The sequence below is a fragment of the Sinocyclocheilus grahami genome, unplaced genomic scaffold (assembly GCF_001515645.1).
Source record: "Sinocyclocheilus grahami isolate Dianchi unplaced genomic scaffold, SAMN03320097.WGS_v1.1 scaffold301.1, whole genome shotgun sequence".
Classification (NCBI taxonomy): domain Eukaryota; kingdom Metazoa; phylum Chordata; class Actinopteri; order Cypriniformes; family Cyprinidae; genus Sinocyclocheilus; species Sinocyclocheilus grahami.
The window spans coordinates 628,613-651,304 of NW_015505480.1; the positions used below are offsets into that span (position 1 = coordinate 628,613).

The 22,692-nt window shown below is 36.8% G+C and overlaps 1 protein-coding gene across 2 annotated transcripts in view; it reads left to right on the forward strand.

Annotated features, from left to right (window-relative positions):
• Positions 1–3,668: 3,668 nt before the first annotated feature.
• Positions 3,669–22,692, forward strand: part of afg1lb (AFG1 like ATPase b) — a 36,119-nt gene continuing 17,095 nt past the window's right edge. The window contains exons 1-7 of one of the 2 annotated variants that reach the window (XM_016293286.1): positions 3,669–3,891; positions 5,639–5,940; positions 7,107–7,158; positions 7,335–7,436; positions 7,926–8,053; positions 10,720–10,819; positions 19,824–19,882. In XM_016293286.1, coding sequence (XP_016148772.1) covers positions 3,783–3,891; positions 5,639–5,940; positions 7,107–7,158; positions 7,335–7,436; positions 7,926–8,053; positions 10,720–10,819; positions 19,824–19,882 — 852 coding nt within the window. In that variant the 5' untranslated portion in view covers positions 3,669–3,782. The remainder of the gene's footprint in view (positions 3,892–5,638; positions 5,941–7,106; positions 7,159–7,334; positions 7,437–7,925; positions 8,054–10,719; positions 10,820–19,823; positions 19,883–22,692) is intronic. The other variant, XM_016293284.1, reaches the window with a different exon arrangement.

Here is a 22,692-nt window from a genome sequence, read left to right on the forward strand (position 1 = left end):
CATTCATTTATACTTTTTCCTTTATATTTTGAAATGATAAAATCACTATTATAAAATATCAAATCATCAAGAAATCAGATTTTGTCAGTTTCGCTCTTTTCTGTTTATGAAGTAAAAAAAACATCACAGAGTGCTTTGAAAAACAAACTTTTCTTCAATTTGCGACTAAATCACACATAATCACTGAAGTTGTTGGTCAGTTTCATATTAGACTACAGAATAATAATGGTACAATTAATAAGAGTACACTATATATCTTTTCTACATAAACATTTGATTTAGCATGTTACAGTTGTTAATAAAATACATTTTGTAAGCTTCCCAACTCAAGCTTTTCTGTCAAATATGTATAAACGAGAAATGAACAATTAGTAACTGCATTTATTAATGCAAAACAATAGTAATTTTATCATATCATATATTTGTCATATCTCTTTGAATTTAAAAGAATACTGCACATTGTAATCTCTATGAGTTAAGTCTATTTATTATCAAAACATTGGTCAGTAATACAGTTAAAATGGGGAAAATGTGTGAATGATTGCATTGCAGGCTGATTCAAGGTGTGCCCCTAAATTTTCTGCTTGTGCTCCTAAAAATGTTCAGTCAGGGGCTACAGTGCTCCTAGAAAAAATAGAGAGCGAATTATATATACCATTGAAACACTAAATATAACGCTAGAAGTTTGTAAGTAGTTTGCTATAGAATTAATAGCGATCTCATTGATTGACGTTATACGCTATCAGAATTTCATCTTAATTAGCCATATTAATATTAGCAACTGCATTAAATTGCATCATTGCTCAGTTTGGGCATCTGAAAAAACGGTATATAAACATGTTATAAACGGTATAACATGTTATTTGGCCTGTCAGTCATTTTATCAGTTAATCAGTCAATTCCATGCATAACAGCGCACAAACACGCATATGCAAAGCAGATGGCAGCCATCTGTGTCTCACCGTTCAAAACTTCCTCTAACATTCAGAATAATTTGGCCAACAAATCATGAGGGTACGCATTTTGTCAGCACAAATATGGGTAAGCTGACTCATGTCTTTGGAATGATGTGTGCAAGTGTGGGAAATTTACTGATGCAATAACCATAATCTACACAGCGAGTTCAGAAGAATTTGATCATAAGACAACTTACTGAAACATGCGTAAAATCAATTCTGCTTAACTTGGGACAAGAGGACAAGAACGAGGAAAATAAATTAAAATTAAAATAAAGCATTTTAACTAGCAAACTGAAAGGTCTCATTTGATAAAGAAGATGCGCACAGTACTTTAACGTTAACCAGTTTCATCATTATCATTACAAGCACCATTATCTTGGGCTTACACAAAGGGGTGTGGTCACACAGACTACATACTTGAGATCTAAATCGAAATTGCTTGAAAGTCTCATCTCAAAACTCTCTCATCCCAATTGGACGCATACCAACTAAACTGTGTTCTTGACTGCACAACATACTTAGTTGACCATTACACAGTCAGGCTTAAAGGGGTCATATGATGCGATTTCAATTTTTCCTTTCTCTTTGAAGTGTTACAAGCTCTTGGTGCATAAAGAAGATCTGTAAAGTTGCAAAGACTAAAGTCTCAAATCCAAAGAGATATCCTTTATATATTTAAGAGTCAACCACACCTACCTAAAACGGCTCGTTCTAACACGCCCCCACATGTCTACGTCACAATGTGGGAAGATTTGCATAACGCCGCCCAAATGTGCACGCCAAGAAAGAAGGCGTAACTTGTACTCTCGCTGTAGTTTTGTTGCTGCCACCATTGTCATGAAGGCGCTGTGTTTCGTTGTGAAAGCGAAACTACTTTGTACACTGTTCCAGAACAGTTCAACCCAAATATTCATTTGTGTGCAGCACATTTTATGGAGGACTGTTTCCTGATCCTGGTAGAGTAGACTACAATGCTGGCTGTTCTGACTCTCAGACTGTAAGTACGTTTTTTATATTTAAAGGATTTGCCACTGACAATTCAAACGCGAGTTTTGAGCAGTGTAGAGTAGCGCTTGTAGTTTGTAATTTCTCCGATCACAAATGCAGACATGGTTTTATGTTTACACGGCGAGATGCAACGCGTAAAAAGACAGTATAAGTCATTATAATCCGTAATTATGTCCCCACTGGATGCAAAAAAATGTTTATGAGTTTTAATGTTTTTGTCTCGTCGCTCAGGCCTGACAGGGCGTCACAATATGGTAAGGAGCGTAACATTTCCGCCACACGCTTGAGGTATTCGGCCAATCACATATCGCATTGGATAGCTGGCCAATCACAGCACACCTCGCTTTTCAGACCAATGAGCTTTGTAAAAATTAACGTGTTTCAGAAAGGCGGGGCATAGAGGAGAAACAATAATGTACAGTATGTGGAAAATAATGTGTTTTTTTAACCTTAAACCGCATAAACACATTTCATTACACCAAATACACAAAATAATGTTCTTTTTAGCAACATCATACGACCCCTTTAAAATTTAGGTCAATGCCAAAAAGAAAAATTAAAGGGATAGTTCACCAAAAACGGAATAATCTGTCATCATCCACATTTTGTTCCAAACCTGTATTCATTCTTATTAAGACAACACAAAAGAACGGAGATGTTAGGCAGAATGTTAACAACTGCCAGCTTCAGTTACACCTTTCAATGAATTTGATTTCCATACAATGAAAGTGAACTGTTAGGCACAATGACAGCTTCAGTCACATCTCCTTTTGTGTTCCACTGAAGAAAGAAAGTTATATGGGTTTGATAAACATGAGGGTGTGCTGAATGCTTTGCTAAATCAAAATCAAAACAAAGCTGAACAGTTACACTGTCATGGAAATATTTTGCAAGCCATCAAGTTTTACAAAGTTATACCTGGACGCATTATTAACTAACGTGAGCTTGGCTACACTATGATCTATACTATTAGCACTCGTTTTAATCGCATTAAGAGTGTATTTAAGCTTCAGTAAGAACAGATCAGTGTGTCCGAGCGTGTGATGTCTGGTCAGGCCAGCATTGGCTGCTCACCTTCAGTCTGATCTCATATGTTGTGAACCTGTTCCGAGCGACGCCAACCGTCTCGGGGTTGGAAACATCAATCTCTAGAAAGTTACTCGGTGGCCCATACGCATCGCTCAGGTTTTGTGGTTTAGTATACAGCCTTCTCGTGTCTGCTATGGCCTCAGCCATGGCTTTCCGCTACAGGTTTGAGCAAACAAGCAGCTATCGATTGCACTTCCGATCAGCTGAGGAACAGCTGACATGTGACATACCAATACGGTCACGTGGTAATATCCCTGGGCTTTGATTGGATAAAAGCTGTCATAGCGAGTAGAGTTTTTGGTGGACATCTGTAATGTTCAACTTTTATAGGTTATAAATTCCGAACCTTTTGTAGAGTAACATTTGTCATTTATTCAAGCTCCATTCTTGCATTCCTCCAAGTGCAATCTGCAGTGTAATTAGATAAGTTCTGTCAAAGCAAGAACAGTGCACTTTTTGCAAATCTGTATTGTTAAAAATGATAGTTTCTCAATTATTGTTTAGAACCGCCTGCAGAATAAAATCTCGCATTTATTATCGAATAAGCTAAGATTTGGATTTAGCCTCCGTTTATATTTATAAAAACGAATTTCTTATGTATTGCATATATGTTTGTGACATATAAACGTGAAAGTGCAACATGCAGAGCAGTGTCTGTTCTCCATAAAGGGATATATAAGGTGTCAGTGTACAGAGCTCAATAAAGTTATTAGGTTTTGAATCAACATGGCGGCATACAGGTTGCGGTGGACAACGAGATGTCTTTTAAGACTTACATTCAAAGAGACAAGTTTGTGGAGAGGAGTTTGGTGTGGACTGTTTAAGGCCGTTAGAGGTGAGCATGAATATTCTCCTGTCGTGGTCAGTGCTGAAAGCACGTGATTACTGCGGGAAATCATTTACGTCATAGTGCTTTATATTCATCTTTATCACACACACACATATTTATTTATTGAAAAATGATGGTAGTTACTATGCTGGAGTATGAAGAATTTATGACTTTGTATAGTCTTCCTCTGCCAGCTAGATCTTTCAATTCTGTCATCAAAAGTTTGTCTCCAAGTTATGTTCATTTATTTAAAGCATACCTTTGCTTTAATGAGAGAAAAACAATTATGCTCAAACTTTTATTGGATGGAGTTTGTCTTCTTGATAAAAAAAAAAAAGGTAACAGTAAAGCGATTGTTACATTATTCAGTATATACTAGATGTAAATTTTTGTGGACCAATTTTTTTAATAGTACTCATCGGAAATTTTGCATTTCTAATAAAATAAGAGAGGTACATTTGAAGATTTCTCATAATGTCTATCTTATGTGTATTCTATCTTAGCATTTATTTAAAGCATACCTTTGCGTTAATGAGAGAAAAACAATTATGCTCAAACTTTTATTGGATGGAGTTTGTCTTCTTGATAAAAAAAAAAAAGGTAACAGTAAAGCGATTGTTACATTATTCAGTATATACTAGATGTAAATTTTTGTGGACCAATTTTTTTAATAGTACTCATCGGAAATTTTGCATTTCTAATAAAATAAGAGAGGTACATTTGAAGATTTCTCATAATGTCTATCTTATGTGTATTCTATCTTATGTGTAATCAAGTTAAATCTCTTTGGGAGAACTTAAGCTGAAAGGTACATTTCTGCCAGTGACCATGCTATTGATCTTGTTGTTGTTGTTATTTTTGTTACATTGCAAAAAAATGTTATTCACAAAAACAAATTTCTCAAGATGTTTCCTAGATTTGATGTCTGTCTTGCTGAGATTTTGCTTATTATTAAATCTCTTAAATTCATTGACAACAATAAGAATAACAGGTTTCTTAAGGCTTATGATGATATTTTTCTTACCGATTGAGGTGTTATTGTTTTTTTCCCCCTTTGTTATTGTATTTCAATGCAGTGTTGTTCAATTCAGTGCTGTTTCAACAACAATAGCCTTAATAAATTGTAAAACTTAAAAAAAAATTATAATTTTATTTATATATATGTGTATATATATATATATATATATATATATGAGAGAGAGAATTATTATGTTTAAACTAACAACCAAGCTGACAAAAATATTAACTTTTTATTGTGCTGTATAAGTATTGGAACACATTTCTTGAATCTTTCCCAACTTTTAATTATTTTAAGTTTAAATGTCTCATATTGAACAATCTTTTACAGCTGTTCATGCAGTAGGCAGTATGTTTATTTTTAAGCATGTATTGTTTATTTATTGTAATTTATAGTATGGCAATATTTTATTACAATATATGTTCACTTGTGTGTTTTGCATAAAACATACAGTTGACCCAAAAATGTAAATTGTCATTATTTACTCATGTTAAAATGAATCTCTTACATATACATTTGTTCATAATCAAGAAAAAAAGTTATATCACATGAAATAGATGTTTAGTGGATCTACTATTCTTCATTCATCAATTGTGTCTTATTGTGAAATATTAAGGAATTATTATCAAGTATTATGTGATATAAGCACTGTAAAAAATTATTTTATAAATAGATCCCAAATATGTGTTTAACAACATATTCTTGTTTCTTAATGATATTCATAATTATTTGCAGGACATGCATCTATATCAGCACCTTGGGCTGCTCATGGAGGACTCATCAGCCACTATGACAGTCTTGTCTGCTCCGGTTCACTGCAAGAGGATGATCAACAAAGAGCTGCACTTCGTCAGTTAGAACAGTTAAACAGAGTGATGACAGACTATACCAACATCCCGATCCTTCTCCCTCAACCTAAAGACTGTTTACATAGTCATCCCACCTCAGAACTGAAGAATAATACAAGTAAAGTAAACCTTTGCAGTCCTGAAGAAAAGATGTCAGATATTGACAGAGATGTTGACATCACACAAGAGGTATGGGTAACTGAGCAGTGCAATCTGTGAATGTTTACAGTGAAGAAAAAGCTTAGCAGTCCAACATTCAGTCAGACCCCAGTGCTTGCACTGTGCCATTGCCTAATTTGCTGTGGGACTGTTGTTTGTAGGTCAAAGCAGCCTCAGTCTGTTTGTGTTTGTTGGGGTGGAGAGTGGGAGGAAAGACCAGACCAAGCACTTGCTGGATCACAGCACGGCCCCCTTCTGAGTCAGGACACCCCACCTATCCCTCGCCTCAGTAATGAGGGGTCGCCATTGTCTGGGAAAGAGATTCCCAGCTCCACTTTTAATATGGGGAAATAAATATAAACATGTACAGCGATGTGCTCTTGTGTTGATTATTTAGGGCAAAAAGGGCGAAACACTTTGTGCGTAGGGTGAGTAAATTAATAAATGCATTCTTTTGATTTAAAAGTAAATCACTTATTATATTAAGCATAGTTATTATTTCCACAAAATGAATAAAAGTCATTGTTTATCTAAAGCATTACCAAGGCAAACAACAGTTCATTTGTGAAAGAGAGTGGAAAACAGAGCCTAAGAATGTTGGCATGTGAACTTTTTCCACTTGGCTGCGTCCTGTGAAAGTGTAGAGCATGACTCCACCTTGTGGACCCGTCCCTGACAGGGCCTTGGTCCGCTCTCTCTCAGTCTCTTTACTGTGTTTGTCCACTCTACCGTGACTGGACCACTGCCACCAGCCACAATAACGAGCTACAGAGAGTTCTGGAAGTCAGTGAGAAGTCACACACTGTCATCCAAGAACGCTGCGCCTCACTGCTCAAACAGCATTCACCCCACTGAAAAAAAAATACGGGCATAAGGATGTCGACTCTCTTGTCTTGTCCTGAATGATCAGTTGTCTGCAGCCACAGACAGTTCTGGACTGGCTCATCAAACACCTTGTACTCTGAAAGTTGAAAGTTGAGTGCTGTGAAAGTTGTGGACATTGTTTGGAAACTTTGAGTCAGTGGCACTTAATCGCATGCCAAGAGTTTCCTGGATATTTATTTTTGTTACAATTGGTGACAAAATCAAACCATAAGATGTCTTTATGATATAAGCTACGTAGGCTAAAATGTGCTGAAGCAAACCAGCTTATTACAGCGTTAAAGAAGATGGTAATATTTGAATTTATTTTACAGGTGTCCCCAAAGCCACATCCTCCCCACGGCTACTATATCCATGGTGATGTTGGTAAGCTTTTAAGTAAAAATTTTTTTAGCTATGGCAGCAAAATTATTAGTCATTTTAAACATGCATTTAAAGTTTAAAATTACTAATGTTTTAAAATGACTAATGTTTGGAGGGATTGGACTTTACATGGAGAGGCCAATTAATGCTTATTCTGTGTTTTGTTTCATAATCAATAGGCACTGGAAAAACAATGATGATGGATCTTTTTTACTCATTTGTGGAAAACAGAAGAAAAAGGAGGGTTCATTTCAATACATTCATGTTAGACGTACATAGAAGTAAGTTCTAACTAAACCAAAGTGGCCTGTTCTCGAGTAATTGTGGATACATAAATGGCCATATGTAAAATTAGTAATATTTTAAAATATTATTACAATTGAAACAAATTTTCAATATATGCTAAAATGTAATCTATTCCTGTGATAGCAAAGCTAAATTTAGATAAATATGAATATATATAAATGTTTTTAACATGTGATCAACTTAATGTGTCTTTGCTAAATAAGTGTTATTAATAAAAACTGATCCAAAACTTTTGAACAGTAGTGTATATTTACCTCATTCCATATGAATCCATTTAAAGTAGTACTATTTTGTAGTTGTACAAGTAGCGAACAAACATGCCTTTTATCATGCATGAATAGCAATTAAGGAAAATAACAGCATAAAGTAGAATAGATTCCTCTGAGTTCAAAATTTGATTTTGTCTAGGTTCTGAGAGCATTTGCACTTATTTCTATTGACTTTAATTTGTGCATTGCATTCAGGGATCCACAAACTGAAACAGAGCCTGCCAAAGCGACGGATAGGTAAAATGACAATGTATGACCCCATCTTTCCGGTTGCCATGGAGATCGCAGAGGAAACCTGTCTCCTATGCTTTGATGAGTTTCAGGTGAGGGCAGGAGTAGGGAAATTGGAAGGGTGAAGAGTTTGTAAAATTGTTGAGAAATTTCTAAGCTGCAATTTAATGCATATTTTCTGTGTGTTAGTGCATGAGTGAGGGGAATAATGTAAGCTGCAGAAATATAGTAAGAATTTATATGTTTATATTGATGTAGTAGTTCATCTGACTACAGTGTGGAATAGCTCTTCATAGATATAAGTCTTGTTCATTTTGGAGCCATCTAGTGGAGTGAGATACCTTCACACAGATCTGAAAACACATGCTGAGGCCACAGATAATCGAGATTAGAAAAAAGCTAGAATTAAACAGAAAATTGTATTCTTTTCGAGCCCAAAAAGATGAATAAAAAATTAAACATCAGATACATGTTTGCAGATTTAAATCAATCAATCAGCCCATTTCTTAATCAATAATCAATATTTTCCTTATTTAAATTGAAATGTTTACCTCAGACCTGATCGCTTTCATATATTTATTTAGTATGGGTTCTCATTATTGCCTGAAACCTCACCTCACCAATCGTTGCTCACGGCAATATGGAAAGCACACAGATTTTGTTTATGATGCATAAATGAGGAGCTGACAGCCCCTTACCAATCAGGAGCCACTGCCACTTAAGCATGCAAATGAGGCATCGAGTCGGCCCCTCTTGCTTCCTTGAGTGAGGCGTAATGGAGAGCGACTATGGCGGGTCGCATGCATCCATGCCTCTTAAATGCTAATGAAATTTCTCCATTCTCTTCATTAGTCCGGCATCATTATCAGTAATTTGTAGCCTTCCCCTTTTGTCCCTCTCCACTCCCTTAATGAATGCAAGGTATTGAGAGAAGGACCAAGAGAGATATAGAAAGAGGAAGAGCGAGCAGAAACCGCTTGAGGCATTGTCTCAGGCCCCAGTCAGTCGCCGGGTGAAATTACTCATCGACAGAGTTGTGTAAGTAAAGGTTTAAGATCAAAAGAGTGCAATTTGGCACCCGTGTGCGCCACACAAAAGTGACTCTGCTGGCGTAATTGGATGCTCATTTGAATATCCGTGTCGTTGTTTTCGCTGTCGTCCACAACAACGCCACACTGAGGGCTTTCTTGCACTCAACCTGGCAATCAATACCCAGAGACTGAAAGTGTGTGTGTGTGTATATACACACTCGCGCATGAGTGTCGCAGTGCCTGTGCGACAAACAAAAAACAAATACAGGACTGATGAAAAGGTCATAATTAAATGACTCCTTTGAAATGAAGAATAGAAGAGGATGGTTAAAGGAAATGTGATCCAATTTATGCCATAGCACCTCGTCTTTGTAACCGACCACCCTTCCGACAACACACACACACACGCCCTTGCCACACGTAAGGCCGCTATAGAAGACGCTAATTGGGTTTGATGGGGCCGAAGGTTTAATATGCAAAAAGGGAAACACTTCAATATAAGAAAACAACATATGCTGGGGGTATGGCAGTCATGAGTGTGTCCTTCTAAGAATAGTAGAGCTCAGTGAATGAGAAGATCTTCTACATGACAAAACCATCCTCGGCCCCAAATTTGGCTCCTCGTTGCCAGATATGCAAACGCTAATCAAGTATTAATGCGACGTAAGGAGAAACTATATATGCGTTTTGACTAAATGCATTTCAACCCTGAAAAAGTAGCAGAAACGTGGGAGAAGATGAGAGCGGACCATGGTCGATCTCATTGTGTGTTATTGACTAAAGGGCTCTTTTTGTCAGGGGAGGGTCAGCAGCCCCAGTGTTGCTGCAGATGTGTGTGAGGCAACAGCTCGCTGCTGTGAAAAAGGCAACGTTTAAATGATAATAATGAATGATGATGATGAAAATGATAATAATGAAAGAACCACTCATCCTCTCGCTTCTGAGATTCAGGGACAGCCATGCCAGGCCCTCAAGAGCACAATGGGAGCGCATCTGTGTGTGTGTATGTATTTGTCTGTGTGTGGCCATCTGGCTGTCATTGTGTCACTGATTTTACCTCAAAACGCTATTTATTTATTTATGTATTCAATTATTTACCTTTTTCAGGGCTTTGGCCACTTGTCCTTGTCTCTAGCAGAAAGCTGCGGCTCTGTGTGGCCATTTTACAGTCAGGTGGAGTGGCTTTGTGTCTGTCCTGGGTCTGTGTGTGAGCGCGTTGGGGAGGGTGATGTCAAAGGACCTTGGCCGAGGCTTTGGTTTTAAAATGCAACAACACCTGGTTTTCGCTCATTCATTCGCATGTACACGCATGCACAAGTACACATGCATGCACACAATTGTGGTAATTAGCTCAAGGCAGAGGAAGGCCAAAGGGGAGAGAGTTGCGCCTCGCTCATCTCCAGCTAATACACCTGTGCTCGCTCCTATAGTGCCTTGACTGTCCTGCCTAGAGGACAGAACTCAAACAACAGAAGCTATAGGTTGCTTTATAGGCAACATGAAATGAAAACCAACCTATTTATTGCATTAATACACATTCATTTGTTTTATTACAGTTTGCCAAAAATTCAGTTGAATTTGAGCTATTCCTATGAACTTAGCTGATGGTATGCTGTATTTTACATGTGCAGGAAAAAGGAAATAGCTGATGCAGAATATGGGTTGCTATAATAAATTTTTTCGTCAGAGTACAATGAACAATAATCGTCTTTTTTTTTTTTCTTCAGGTGGTGGATATAGCCGATGCTGTGATTCTGAAGCAGTTATTTGAGGGTTTGTTCAAGTGTGGGGTCGTGGTTGTGGCAACCTCAAATCGACCACCTGAAGGTAGGGAGATGTCTGGGTAATGTTGAAGCCATTTATGTGATTAACAGAAACTGGTGTTCAAATGTCCAGGTCCATGTAGAAAATGCGATTTTTCAATCTTATTATTGAACCCTGGAAATAAACTGAAACTTTAAGTAAATTTGAGTAAACATGTGCCTGTCATTACTACATAATCTTCATATTTTCACTTTTTTAAATTTTAATTATGTAACTTTTTTAATTAATTGATTTATTTTAAAGAAATTCAAATTATAAAAATTTAAAATAGAAGTATTTCTCAGGTGTACTTGTTTAGCTGTAACTTTTGGGGAAAACTTTTTTTTGAAGAAGAAGAAGAAATTAGTACTTTTAATCAGCAAGGATGCATTAAATTGATCAAGAGGGATAGTGAATACTTTTATATTGTTACATTAAAAAAATCCTGAAGATTTCTGAAGGATCTTATGACAATAAAGACTGGAGTAATGGCTGGAAATTCAGTTTTGCCATCACAGGAACAAATTGCATAAAGAAAATAAAATACAAATCAGTTCTTTTAAATTGTAATAATATTTCATAATATTACCGTTCTATTGTATTTTTATCAAATAAATGCACCCTTTGAAAGAGACTTCTTTCAAAAACAGGTTTTTATAATTCATAACACTTTTTGCAAAAACAAAAACAAATCTGACAATAAAAGCAATTTATTCCTTTCATTTCCTCCATCAATTTCCAGGGTTAAGTGTGTGTTTTCTGATACTGACCTGTCACCTACACAGCACACATGACTCTTGTACATTTTCACCTTGTATTGTTCGCTACCAACTTCCCAACAATAGACCACCATACCTTTCTCATTCTCCTCATTCTTTTCTGTGGCCTGAAAGTAAAACATGTTCCTAAACTTCATGTCCGTCTCGTGTTCTAATCCAGTTCTGCACCATCTCGTGTGTCAGGATCTTATTTCTTCTTTTTCACTCTTTTCTAAAGTTCACCTCCCCTTTAAGTCACTCTTTGGTTAATCGCTGTATTTTGATGCCATGATGTTTGAGGTCTATTGATAATCTGCGTAAAGTCTCTCACTCCTTTTCTGCTTTTTATTGCTCTCTTCCTTTCTTACATACACTCAAACACCTGCCATTGGTTGCTTCTCTGTGGTGGTGGATTTCATGAAACTAATCTGAGGAGTGTTATTTAGGCCCGAAATACAATGACGACTGCATCCATCTGAACTTTAAACCCTTAGTTCTTCAGTAATTTCCTATGTGCTTTTTGGTGTAGCTTGAGGAATGATTCACCCCAAAATGAAAATGATAATTATTTACTTACCTGTATGACTTTTTTGCTTCTGTGGAACACAAAGGCAGTTATCTAGAAGAATGTCTAAGCTGTTGAATGGTGACCAAAGCTGTCAAAGGAAAAAAGCAGCTTGGACATTCTTTTAAATATCTAATTTTGTGTTCCATAGAAGTAAGAAAATCATACAGGTTTAAAATTATGTGGGTGACGTGTTTGGATGAACTATCACTTTAAATCATGTGGAAACTTCAACCTCGCCGCCATCAAAGATTTCTCGCCTATACGCCCGTTCATCATAAAACGAGGCAACTTTATTTGATACCCGCTTGAACGTGAGCAGTTAGTCTTTTATCTCTCTCCACCGTTCCCACTCTTGTCTTCCTCTGCCTCATTGTTGATTCAACAGATGCCGTTTTTTGCAATTGCTGTGATGTTACATTAAACTGGAGAGGGAGAGTGATAAGGGTAGAGATAAGACACTCCTTCTGCCTTTCTCTTCTCTGTCTCTGTCTTGGAGCGCTGCTAATGTCTCGTTGTATGAAGTGGCCTTGTGTGCCGAGTACAAAACGGTGAGCGGCAGTTACATAAAGAAACCCTCTCCTAACATTAACCAGCCACAGAGAACAAAGCCTACGCTAAAACTTAATAGCCATCTTATTCCATTTTAATTAGGTGACTAATGGATAGACGGGTACACATGAAAGATGGGAGGGGGAGAGATGGCATCGAAAGAGATTGCTCGATTATTGATATAAAGATGCTGAAATGAAGAGCCACTAAAGAGGCTTGTTTGAACTTGGATATTTGTGGTCGCCCAAAACCGTTTCTTCAGGTAAAGCGAGGGAAATGGATGGACAAATGTGAAAGAGGGTGCACTTCACTAACTAAATCTTTAAATAACCCTTTAGTTATGCACAGGGCCTAAAATTAACACTCGCCAAGTGCCAAGTGCCAAATGCGAGTAAAAATCAGTCCATGTAACCGTGTCAGTCGCCAGTTGGCGGGTACAACTTTTACGAATTATAACAATGCAATGGAGTGAAATCAACAGACAGTTTTTTTAAAAGAGATTAGCTGTTTCTGACATAAACGAATTAATCAATCTTTTCTGAAGACAAGATCATTGTGATTAGCTGTTCTGTCATAAGCGACAAGAGTGAATCAAATAATAGGATACAAACGGACTGATAAGGTCAGAGCAGTGTGATGGCCAGCTTGTCCCTAGACACGGTTCTAATAACTTTTACCTGAGAAGATTGTGCTGCGGAAGATTAACTTTTCCCTTCTTTATTCTTCATAACCCGAGAATGCGGCAACACGTGCCTGGGGTTACGCCGCCCGGTGCAGTGAAATATAGTTTGAAAGGCTGAGTGTTTGGCTGTACACATACGCTGAGCGTAGCGCTTCAATGCACGAAAACGCACACAATTGTCAAAATGCGCGGTTTTGGCGAGTTACCTTGTAAACGGAGTCTTAAATGAGTTATAAATGACCGTAAAGAGTTGGGAGAAAATATGTGTCAGATCCGCGTCATATGCATCAGGTTTTCAAGAGACGGCACTGATTTTAAAGTGAAACCTGCTGAAGTCTGTCATTGATGTATATCAAAGAACAAAAGAATAAAAGAAATCCTTGGACTGTTGTAGTCGCTGATTAACTTTTATATCTTGAATAAAGATTAATATGTATAGTTTATGCATATATAATATAGTTTATGTGAAGATTGTTTTAAAATCTCTTAAATTAAAAGTTGTTATTTCAGAGCCTATTAAATGTTAAAAATAATGGCTTTCAATTATACTGTAATGTTGAATGGCTATAATTAATAGGTAAAATTGAGGGAAAATGCACCAGGAGGACAAATTAAAAACATTGTAAATATGTTTAGTTATTGTAGTAGTAATAAATGCCTGTATTTGCAAAAAGAGTTTCATTTGATCATGTCACCGGCCATTGGCAGGTTAGTTTTAAAAGTTAGTTTTAGGCCCTGGTTATGCACCAGGATAATATGATTAAACTGCTAAAAAAGTGTAGAATTCATTCAGAGCCATCTGTATCTGTCTGTTTTTTTTAATAATATAAATGTATTTGGAATATTTAATGACCTACAGCAGATAATTGAGAATCATCAAAGATATAACCTAGGAAAAGATTAATTAGAAATATTTTAATGATGTTTAAACTGTATTTAAAATGTCTGAAAATAAAAATGATGACAAAATGTTTCTTTTTTGCAGATTCATCTTTAAAGTAGTGGTGCTTAAACGTTTTGATTTCAGGGCCAATATTGAAAAACTCCATGATTTTTCCAGTTGTTCATAATTTTCTGGACAAACCTTAAGAATAACAATTGTAAAAAAATATATTTGACTTTCAAAAATGTTTAATTTAAAAATAAGCTGCAAGATAATCTTGTTTTGAACTTTTGCTACTTCCTGATGTCTAATAAGTAACACTTAAGTGACTGCCCACATTTACACTTTGTGTTACAAAGTAAAGGGGCCTTGTATATTTAAGTCTGAATGTACAGTCCGGGCCGGATTTACGCATAGGCATTCTAGGCACGTCCCTATGCTCACTCGTCCAGGGGGGCCCAAGCATAATGAAGAGATATATAATATTTTTGTTATACTATGGGCTATCTACAACAGTAAAAGAACCAAAACCCCAGAAGACATTGAGCAAATAAATATAACAAACACTAGGGTAAAAAATGACAAACTATTTCCATGTCTTCCACCTTTTTTTATGTAGGCTACAGAAATAACGCTTTCTTTCTCTCGTTCTCTCTCACAGATGCACACACAGTACAGACACGCACTCGCGCATACACGTAGACAGAAACTTGTCAACGCCGCCACGTGAATTTATCAGTAAAATAGTTTTGCAGCTAAAAAGCTACATGACTTTTCTCAGTAGCAAGGTTCTTGAAGCAGTTTAACTTAAAGATTCACTATTAGTAGACGCTGCTGCTGAACACTGCTGAGAGACGCACGTATTCACACGTGCTTAAGCTCTCTCTCTCTCTCTCTCTCTCACTCTAAGTGCGTTAGACTGCATTAATAACTGCATTAGCCTGCATATCAATGGCTCAAGCCTCTGTTATTAGCTCTAAAATTACGTTTTGGAATTTGCAACGGAAGGTTTATCTTGAAACAAATCATCTGAACAATATCTTGAGGTGTGGTTGTGACACCGGGCCGTTAAAATTATTAGAGAAATAATGCAATCGAAGTGTTAATGTGGCCACGACGCTGGAGCCAATAAATGGAATAGTCTTTCTCCATATTCTCAAACAAATTAAGACATTTGATTTTATTGACTGAATGCATGCGCTTATTGCGATAGAAAACACTGTAACGGTTTCCACTGATTACGAAATATTTTGTTTGCTGGGGCCTATTAATAAGGAAGGGTGGGCCCAAAAATTGTTTTGCCTATGTCACGATAAGAGGTAAATCTGGCCCTGTTCGTCTGAAAGAAGAAAGTCATATACACCTAGGATGATTGGGTGAGTAAAACACTGGCTAATTTTCATTTTTGGGTGAACTAACCCTTTAAAACTGTAAAACCCTTTAGCTAATCTTGATGTTTACATAATTGACGTAAACTAGTCCACTCACCATTTGGCGAAATTCAACAGAGGATGCACAGTTTCATAATAAATTTAATTGAGAATTGCTAATTAAGAAATTTAAAACATTCTAACATAAAACTAAATTCCTTCTCTGCAGATTATTTTGCACTAAATGAGAGTTTCTTAACTTCCTGACCAAAAAAAAAAAAAAAAAAAAAAAAAAGTATTATTGAGCCCTGAAAAGAACATAAAAAACGAATCATAGGAACAGTGTGAAAGTCAAGAACACTGAAGCTTTCAACCAAACCAAACCAATGACAGAAAAATAATTAGTAAGATGGTGCAGTCTTTAACATGCTTTATAAGGCTCAGGCTAATAATAATTTCCATCAATGGACAGTCTCATTATATTAGAGGTCTTATTTTCAAAAAGTGTTGAATATTTGCAGAGCGAGCCGCTTCATCCATGATGACTTTTGAACAACGAGAGGGAATTACATTGACTTTGATGGAAATAGCGCTTTAAATGTTGGAACATAAGCCGCAGCTCAGCTTTGATTAAGAACGGATCTCCATGTCAGACGTTCTGTTTGTTCGCCATGGACGCAATTAACTCTACATGACTACCTTTGTATTTCACCACGTTCTGCTGGCTGCTGACCGTGCTTTTAAAAACCGAACATGACGCAAGGCCTTTAAATCATAATTGGCCAGTTGCAGCTTGCCTGCCAGGAGAACCTTTGAAACTTTCTAAAGAAACTAAGTTTCAGCGGGTTTTTCAGACAGTCAATGAAACATGAGGAATAAGCAGGAAAATTGCCATGTCCACAATCCAGACACAGATCAGCATCATTTATAGATCTATTTATAGACCTTAATCAGGTTAGACACTAGGGCTGGGTTCAAAATTATCGATATCTCGATATTAATCGATTCTCATTTTTACAGAGCGATATCGATTCTTTAAATCCCAAGTAGTGTTGTCAAAAGACCTGGTACTTCGGTACCGAGTCGGTACTAAAAAAAAATGAAAACGTTACGGTACCAGGTTTTTTTTTTTACCAGGAGTACCCGGTCAACCCGGTTCTTGATGCTTTTTTTTTCTTTTAGCTAACTTAGTTGTTATTCTTGGCTGAATAACTAGGTTTTCAAAAGCCCTTTAAAATTAAATGTACACAGTTTGGATTAAATGAAAGTATAGTCAAATTTTTTAATTAGCATGTTTTTGTGTTTTGCTTTGGTACCGAAATTGGAACCGAGAACCGTGGATTTTCACTGGTATTGGTAACGAATACTGAAATTTTGGTACCGTGACAACACTAACCCCAAGAATCGATTAGTCTAGCCTGTGTTCAGTTAATGGAAGGAACATTGAAGGGCAATTCCCATCCAATAAATTGCAATAAGCATTGTACTTTGGTACTTTTCCATATGAAACAGTCTCCGATTTCAAATGCTGTCCATTGTATTGCACTTTTTAAACAATAAATGCCGTTTAATGTGAAGTGATCAGATCGCTGACGAGGCTCACGTGAACTGATCATCTCCACATTAACACCAGTTTCAGGACAAAATAAACATGACTAAACTCCCGAGGTAAGTTAAAAGAAAGAGTACAACTTTACAATCCGTATCCTGTCGCACGTGACGTTAATCGCTCAATCAGTGTTTCCTCCACGCAAAGACGTCAATATAACAGCTTGTAAACAATATGTCACGTAACGTCACCTCAGAAAAAAACATATTCGGTGACCATAAACTTTTAGTTATTGTAGTAGTAATAAATGCCTGTATTTGCAAAAAGAGTTTCATTTTGATCATGTCACCGGCCATTGGCAGGTCTGGCAAAAAGTTAGTTTTAGGCCCTGGTTATGCACCAGGATAATATGATTAAACTGCTAAAAAAGTGTAGAATTCATTCAGAGCCATCTGTATCTGTCTGTTTTTTTAAATAATATAAATGTATTTGGAATATTTAATGACCTACAGCAGATAATTGAGAATCATCAAAGATATAACCTAGGAAAAGATTAATTAGAAATATTTTAATGATGTTTAAACTGTATTTAAAATGTCTGAAAATAAAAATGATGACAAAATGTTTCTTTTTTGCAGATTCATCTTTAAAGTAGTGGTGCTTAAACGTTTTGATTTCAGGGCCAATATTGAAAAACTCCATGATTTTTCCAGTTGTTCATAATTTTCTGGACAAACCTTAAGAATAACAATTGTAAAAAAATATATTTGACTTTCAAAAATGTTTAATTTAAAAATAAGCTGCAAGATAATCTTGTTTTGAACTTTTGCTACTTCCTGATGTCTAATAAGTAACACTTAAGTGACTGCCCACATTTACACTTTGTGTTACAAAGTAAAGGGGCCTTGTATATTTAAGTCTGAATGTACAGTCCGGGCCGGATTTACGCATAGGCATTCTAGGCACGTCCCTATGCTCACTCGTCCAGGGGGGCCCAAGCATAATGAAGAGATATATAATATTTTTGTTATACTATGGGCTATCTACAACAGTAAAAGAACCAAAACCCCAGAAGACATTGAGCAAATAAATATAACAAACACTAGGGTAAAAAATGACAAACTATTTCCATGTCTTCCACCTTTTTTTATGTAGGCTACAGAAATAACGCTTTCTTTCTCTCGTTCTCTCTCACAGATGCACACACAGTACAGACACGCACTCGCGCATACACGTAGACAGAAACTTGTCAACGCCGCCACGTGAATTTATCAGTAAAATAGTTTTGCAGCTAAAAAGCTACATGACTTTTCTCAGTAGCAAGGTTCTTGAAGCAGTTTAACTTAAAGATTCACTATTAGTAGACGCTGCTGCTGAACACTGCTGAGAGACGCACGTATTCACACGTGCTTAAGCTCTCTCTCTCTCTCTCTCTCTCACTCTAAGTGCGTTAGACTGCATTAATAACTGCATTAGCCTGCATATCAATGGCTCAAGCCTCTGTTATTAGCTCTAAAATTACGTTATGGAATTTGCAACTGAAGGTTTATTTAAAAACGTAAAAAATGAGTTCAACAACCACAAGATTTCAGGACAGAAACATGACAAATGTCTTGAAATAAATCATCTTAAAAATGTCTTGACTCCAGGCCGTTAAAATTATTAGAGAGATAATGCACTCCTGAAGTTGTTATGTGGCCACGACGCTGCACCTATTAATGGAGTGGTCTTTCTCAGTTCTCAAACTACATTCGATTTTTATTGATTGAACGCAAGCGCTTATTGCGATAGAAAACACTGTAATGGTTTCCACTGATTAAGAAATATTTTTGTTTGCTTGGGTGGTAGCTAATGTTAGGCCTATTATATTAATATGGAAGGGGGGCCCAAAAATTTGTTTTGCCTATGTCACGAAAAGAGGTAAATCCGGCCCTGTGTACAGTGGCCAAAAATAGCCCTTATAAAAATAGCGACCAAAAATGGCCATGAAAAACAAACCACTTATACTTTGACTTACTGTTTTGGTACAAACATTATAAGTGGATGTTAAGGAAAAAGAGTATATAGGATCCCTTAATATATCTCTCAGTGTGATTCTCATAAGTGGCCTCCAGATGCCTATGGAAAGGCTTTATCTGTTCTTTTGTAGTAAGATCCCTATAGCATGCTTTCATTTCTTGGGTGAGAACTGGCCGAACATGTTTCACTGGACTGTTTATAGCTCAACATGCCTCTGTTATGACAGTTCTGTTTCCTTTATATTTTCTTACCCACGGCAGCTTTAAACAAGCTTTTACAGCACAGAGAGAAGCATATACTCATCATGGTCTCTTTACATCTGTGTGTGTGTGTGGTTTATCATGCCCGTGTGGCTAATTGAAGTCTCCATTCACCATGATGCAGGTTTATTGTCTGTGCAGAAAGAGAGAGACTTCTTCTCTTGAGCTCATTGTTTGGGAATGTAATGAATTTCATGTACTGCCTTTCTCCTGCGCTGCCCACAGAAATCAATTTCTGCCTCTCCTCGTCCCTTTTGTCCCTCCTCCCCTCCCGTCCCTCACTTCATCAATAGACACTTTATTTGCCAATCATAGATGGAAAATGACATTATGAGGAGGCTAAAGAGTGAATCTAACCAGCATCTCTCCCTCTCGTGCTCTCTCTCTCAGAACTGTACAAAAACGGGCTTCAGAGGACTGCTTTTGTGCCTTTCATTGGCGTACTCAAGGTAAAGACAAAGTCATTCTCTCAGTTAATTTATTTATCCTTTCATTCTATCTCCATCTCTCTCTCTCTCTTCATGTTTCCTCCTCTGCTCTGTCTGGTTTTTGATGTATTTTATTCACAGGTAAAAATACACAACCCCATATGTGTTTGCAATAATGCACAAAACAGAAAAAAGGCAGCTTTGATCATACCTGGAGATGAGAGCAACAGACTGAGAGAGAGTGTGACAGACATGGAGGCCGTTTAATGACTGGCGTGGGTTGGCTGGAATGAGACGGCATTGCGTGAAGCTGCTTGCATTTCAAAGTGTGCCCGGCCATGGACGCCAGCAATGCTCTGATCTGCTTTGCAAGTTAATTGTATTATTTTAAGCAGGTATTGGCATTATCCTGTGTGCTGTCTGGGTAATTACCATCATCCTGCGACAGCTTTCCATCATAAATAATCAGACCATCATTTTCAGGCATTTTACAGCAGGCCACATTCTTGCACATTTGATTGGTATATCAACACACCGAGGTCAATGCATTTTTAACATTGATTGGCTTGTTCTGTAGTTAAATATTGAGCATGCTGTTCAAGAAATAGTTCATCCTAAAAAGAAAATTTGCTGAAAATGTACCCACTCTCGGGTCATCCAAGATGTTGATGAATTTTCTTCTTCTTCATCAGAAAAGATATGGAGAAATTTAGCATTACATCCAAATCTGTTTAAATGAAGAAACAAACTCATCCACATCTTGGATGGCCTGATGTTTGAGTATTTTCAGCAAATTTTCTTTTTTGGGTCACAATTGTACGGGGAGCGCTAACGGCAATACAAACCAGTCATTCTTTACATGTTTCTTTTCGCTCCGTGATCTTAAAGAGCGACATAATAAGAGGATGCTTTGATGACTGGCAATACAATGTCTTTCTAATCCACATTATATCCTGGTATTCCTCATAGTTAAAGGACCCCCCCTCTGTAGAATGTGCTAAAAATAAAAGCTGCTAGACGCTTCATTCAGGTTGTGATTTTTCTTAGTTTGACCCCTGGGTCTTTTATAGTCAGTGGCCCAGCACAGTCACTCTGGGTCAGACCGTCTCTGTCAAATCCCTGGGGTCCTTAAAGTCACCCTCTATTCTGGCCTGTGTTAATCTTGCCTGGTAAGAGTGCTGAATACATCTCGCCCTGCGTTGCACCTTTAACGTTTGAGCTTCTTTGTTAGGCCATCTGGTTTTGAGGCAACCCAGGATCCCAGTTCAGGGTAACTAGGGTGGCCCAAGTGCCTCCTCTCATGCCTGGTCAACCCTAATAATGTGTGACAGACTCACTGAAATGCACTCACTGGCTCTTGACTGTTCTCTTTCTATATATCTTAATCTCTCTTCAGGGTGGTAATGTTTATTTGCCTATAAGATATTATTAAAATTATTATTATTATTGTTATTAGGGCTGTCAGTTCAACATTTTAATTCAGTATGAATAATCATGTAAAAATGATTTTAAAATATTGAAATATTTCTATTACAATTATTTTTTAATTATACACTACGTTATGTTTTTTTTAAAGTAATCTATTCAGCAAGGATTCATTAAATTGATCAAAAGTTATAGTAATGTTATAAAATATTTATATTTCATATAAATTAAATCTATTTTCTATTCATCAAAGAATCCTGAAAAAAATGGTTTCCACAAAAACATATAGCAGCACAAATGTTTTCAGCATTAATAATAATAATATGATGAAATTTATTGCCATTGCATTAACAAAATATATTTAAAAAATATATTAAAATAAAAAAATATTTGTTTTAGTTATTTTAAATTCTAATAATATTAATACCGTTTTACTGTATTTCTTATCAAATAAAATGCAGCCTTTATGAGCAAGAGACTTGTTTTTAAAAAAAAGAAAAGAAAACTGATGTATATTTAATAGATTATGTAAACAATATATTTTTAAAGCCAATTGTCGATTCAGTGCTTTTGTCTAATGTAATGTCTTTGAATGAATGTTGATATATGTGATCAATCTGATTCATTAATTTTGATTTGGCAGCCATAATTATACATATTAAGTAAGGTCAGAATCCCTTATTGATTTTCAAGTTTTAAGTAACTTGTCTGCAGGGCCGTTTCTAGGCATAGGCGAGCTAGGCGGAAGGGGCGCCAATGAGCGCACGTACTGCCACTTTTAGCAGGGTTGTGATAAAGAGTGGCACGGTCACCCTGAAATATGACTGCCGCCCCCACTGGATCCCCCAACATTATTGGGCTAGGGTACTGTCAATCTGACGATGCCTGCATGCCACTGGATCAGAGTGCTGTCAATTGCTGCCTGATTGCTGCATTTGGAGCGTTCAACAACGCCATTAGATCAGTGGGCTCTGTCAGTGCTTTGGCAAGGTAACACTTTTTTTTTTGCCATGCAATAAAGCTAAGTTCAAAGGCTAATTTAAAATATTGGTACAGTAAATAAAGTGCACAAAATCAGTATTTTGTTTAGGCAGTATTTGTGGCACTTGATAAATCATGTTGCGAGATTTGTCCAAAAGGTGTGCGTTTTTTTGCGCCAATGCATTGTTAAATGATCAGCGTGTCATGTGATATTATATTCCCATATAAACTTTAACATCCAATTAAAAAATATTTGTATAGTAAAATTAGCTAATTCACGAGATCAGTACATCCTTTATTAGACCGCTTTGTCGAGTTAAATGCATCCTTACGGAGGTGTCGAAATGCTGAATCAATTCATTCACTTCCAACAGCACTTAATGGGAGCAGCGTCATAGAGGGCAGAGCGTCACGTTATTTAAAGG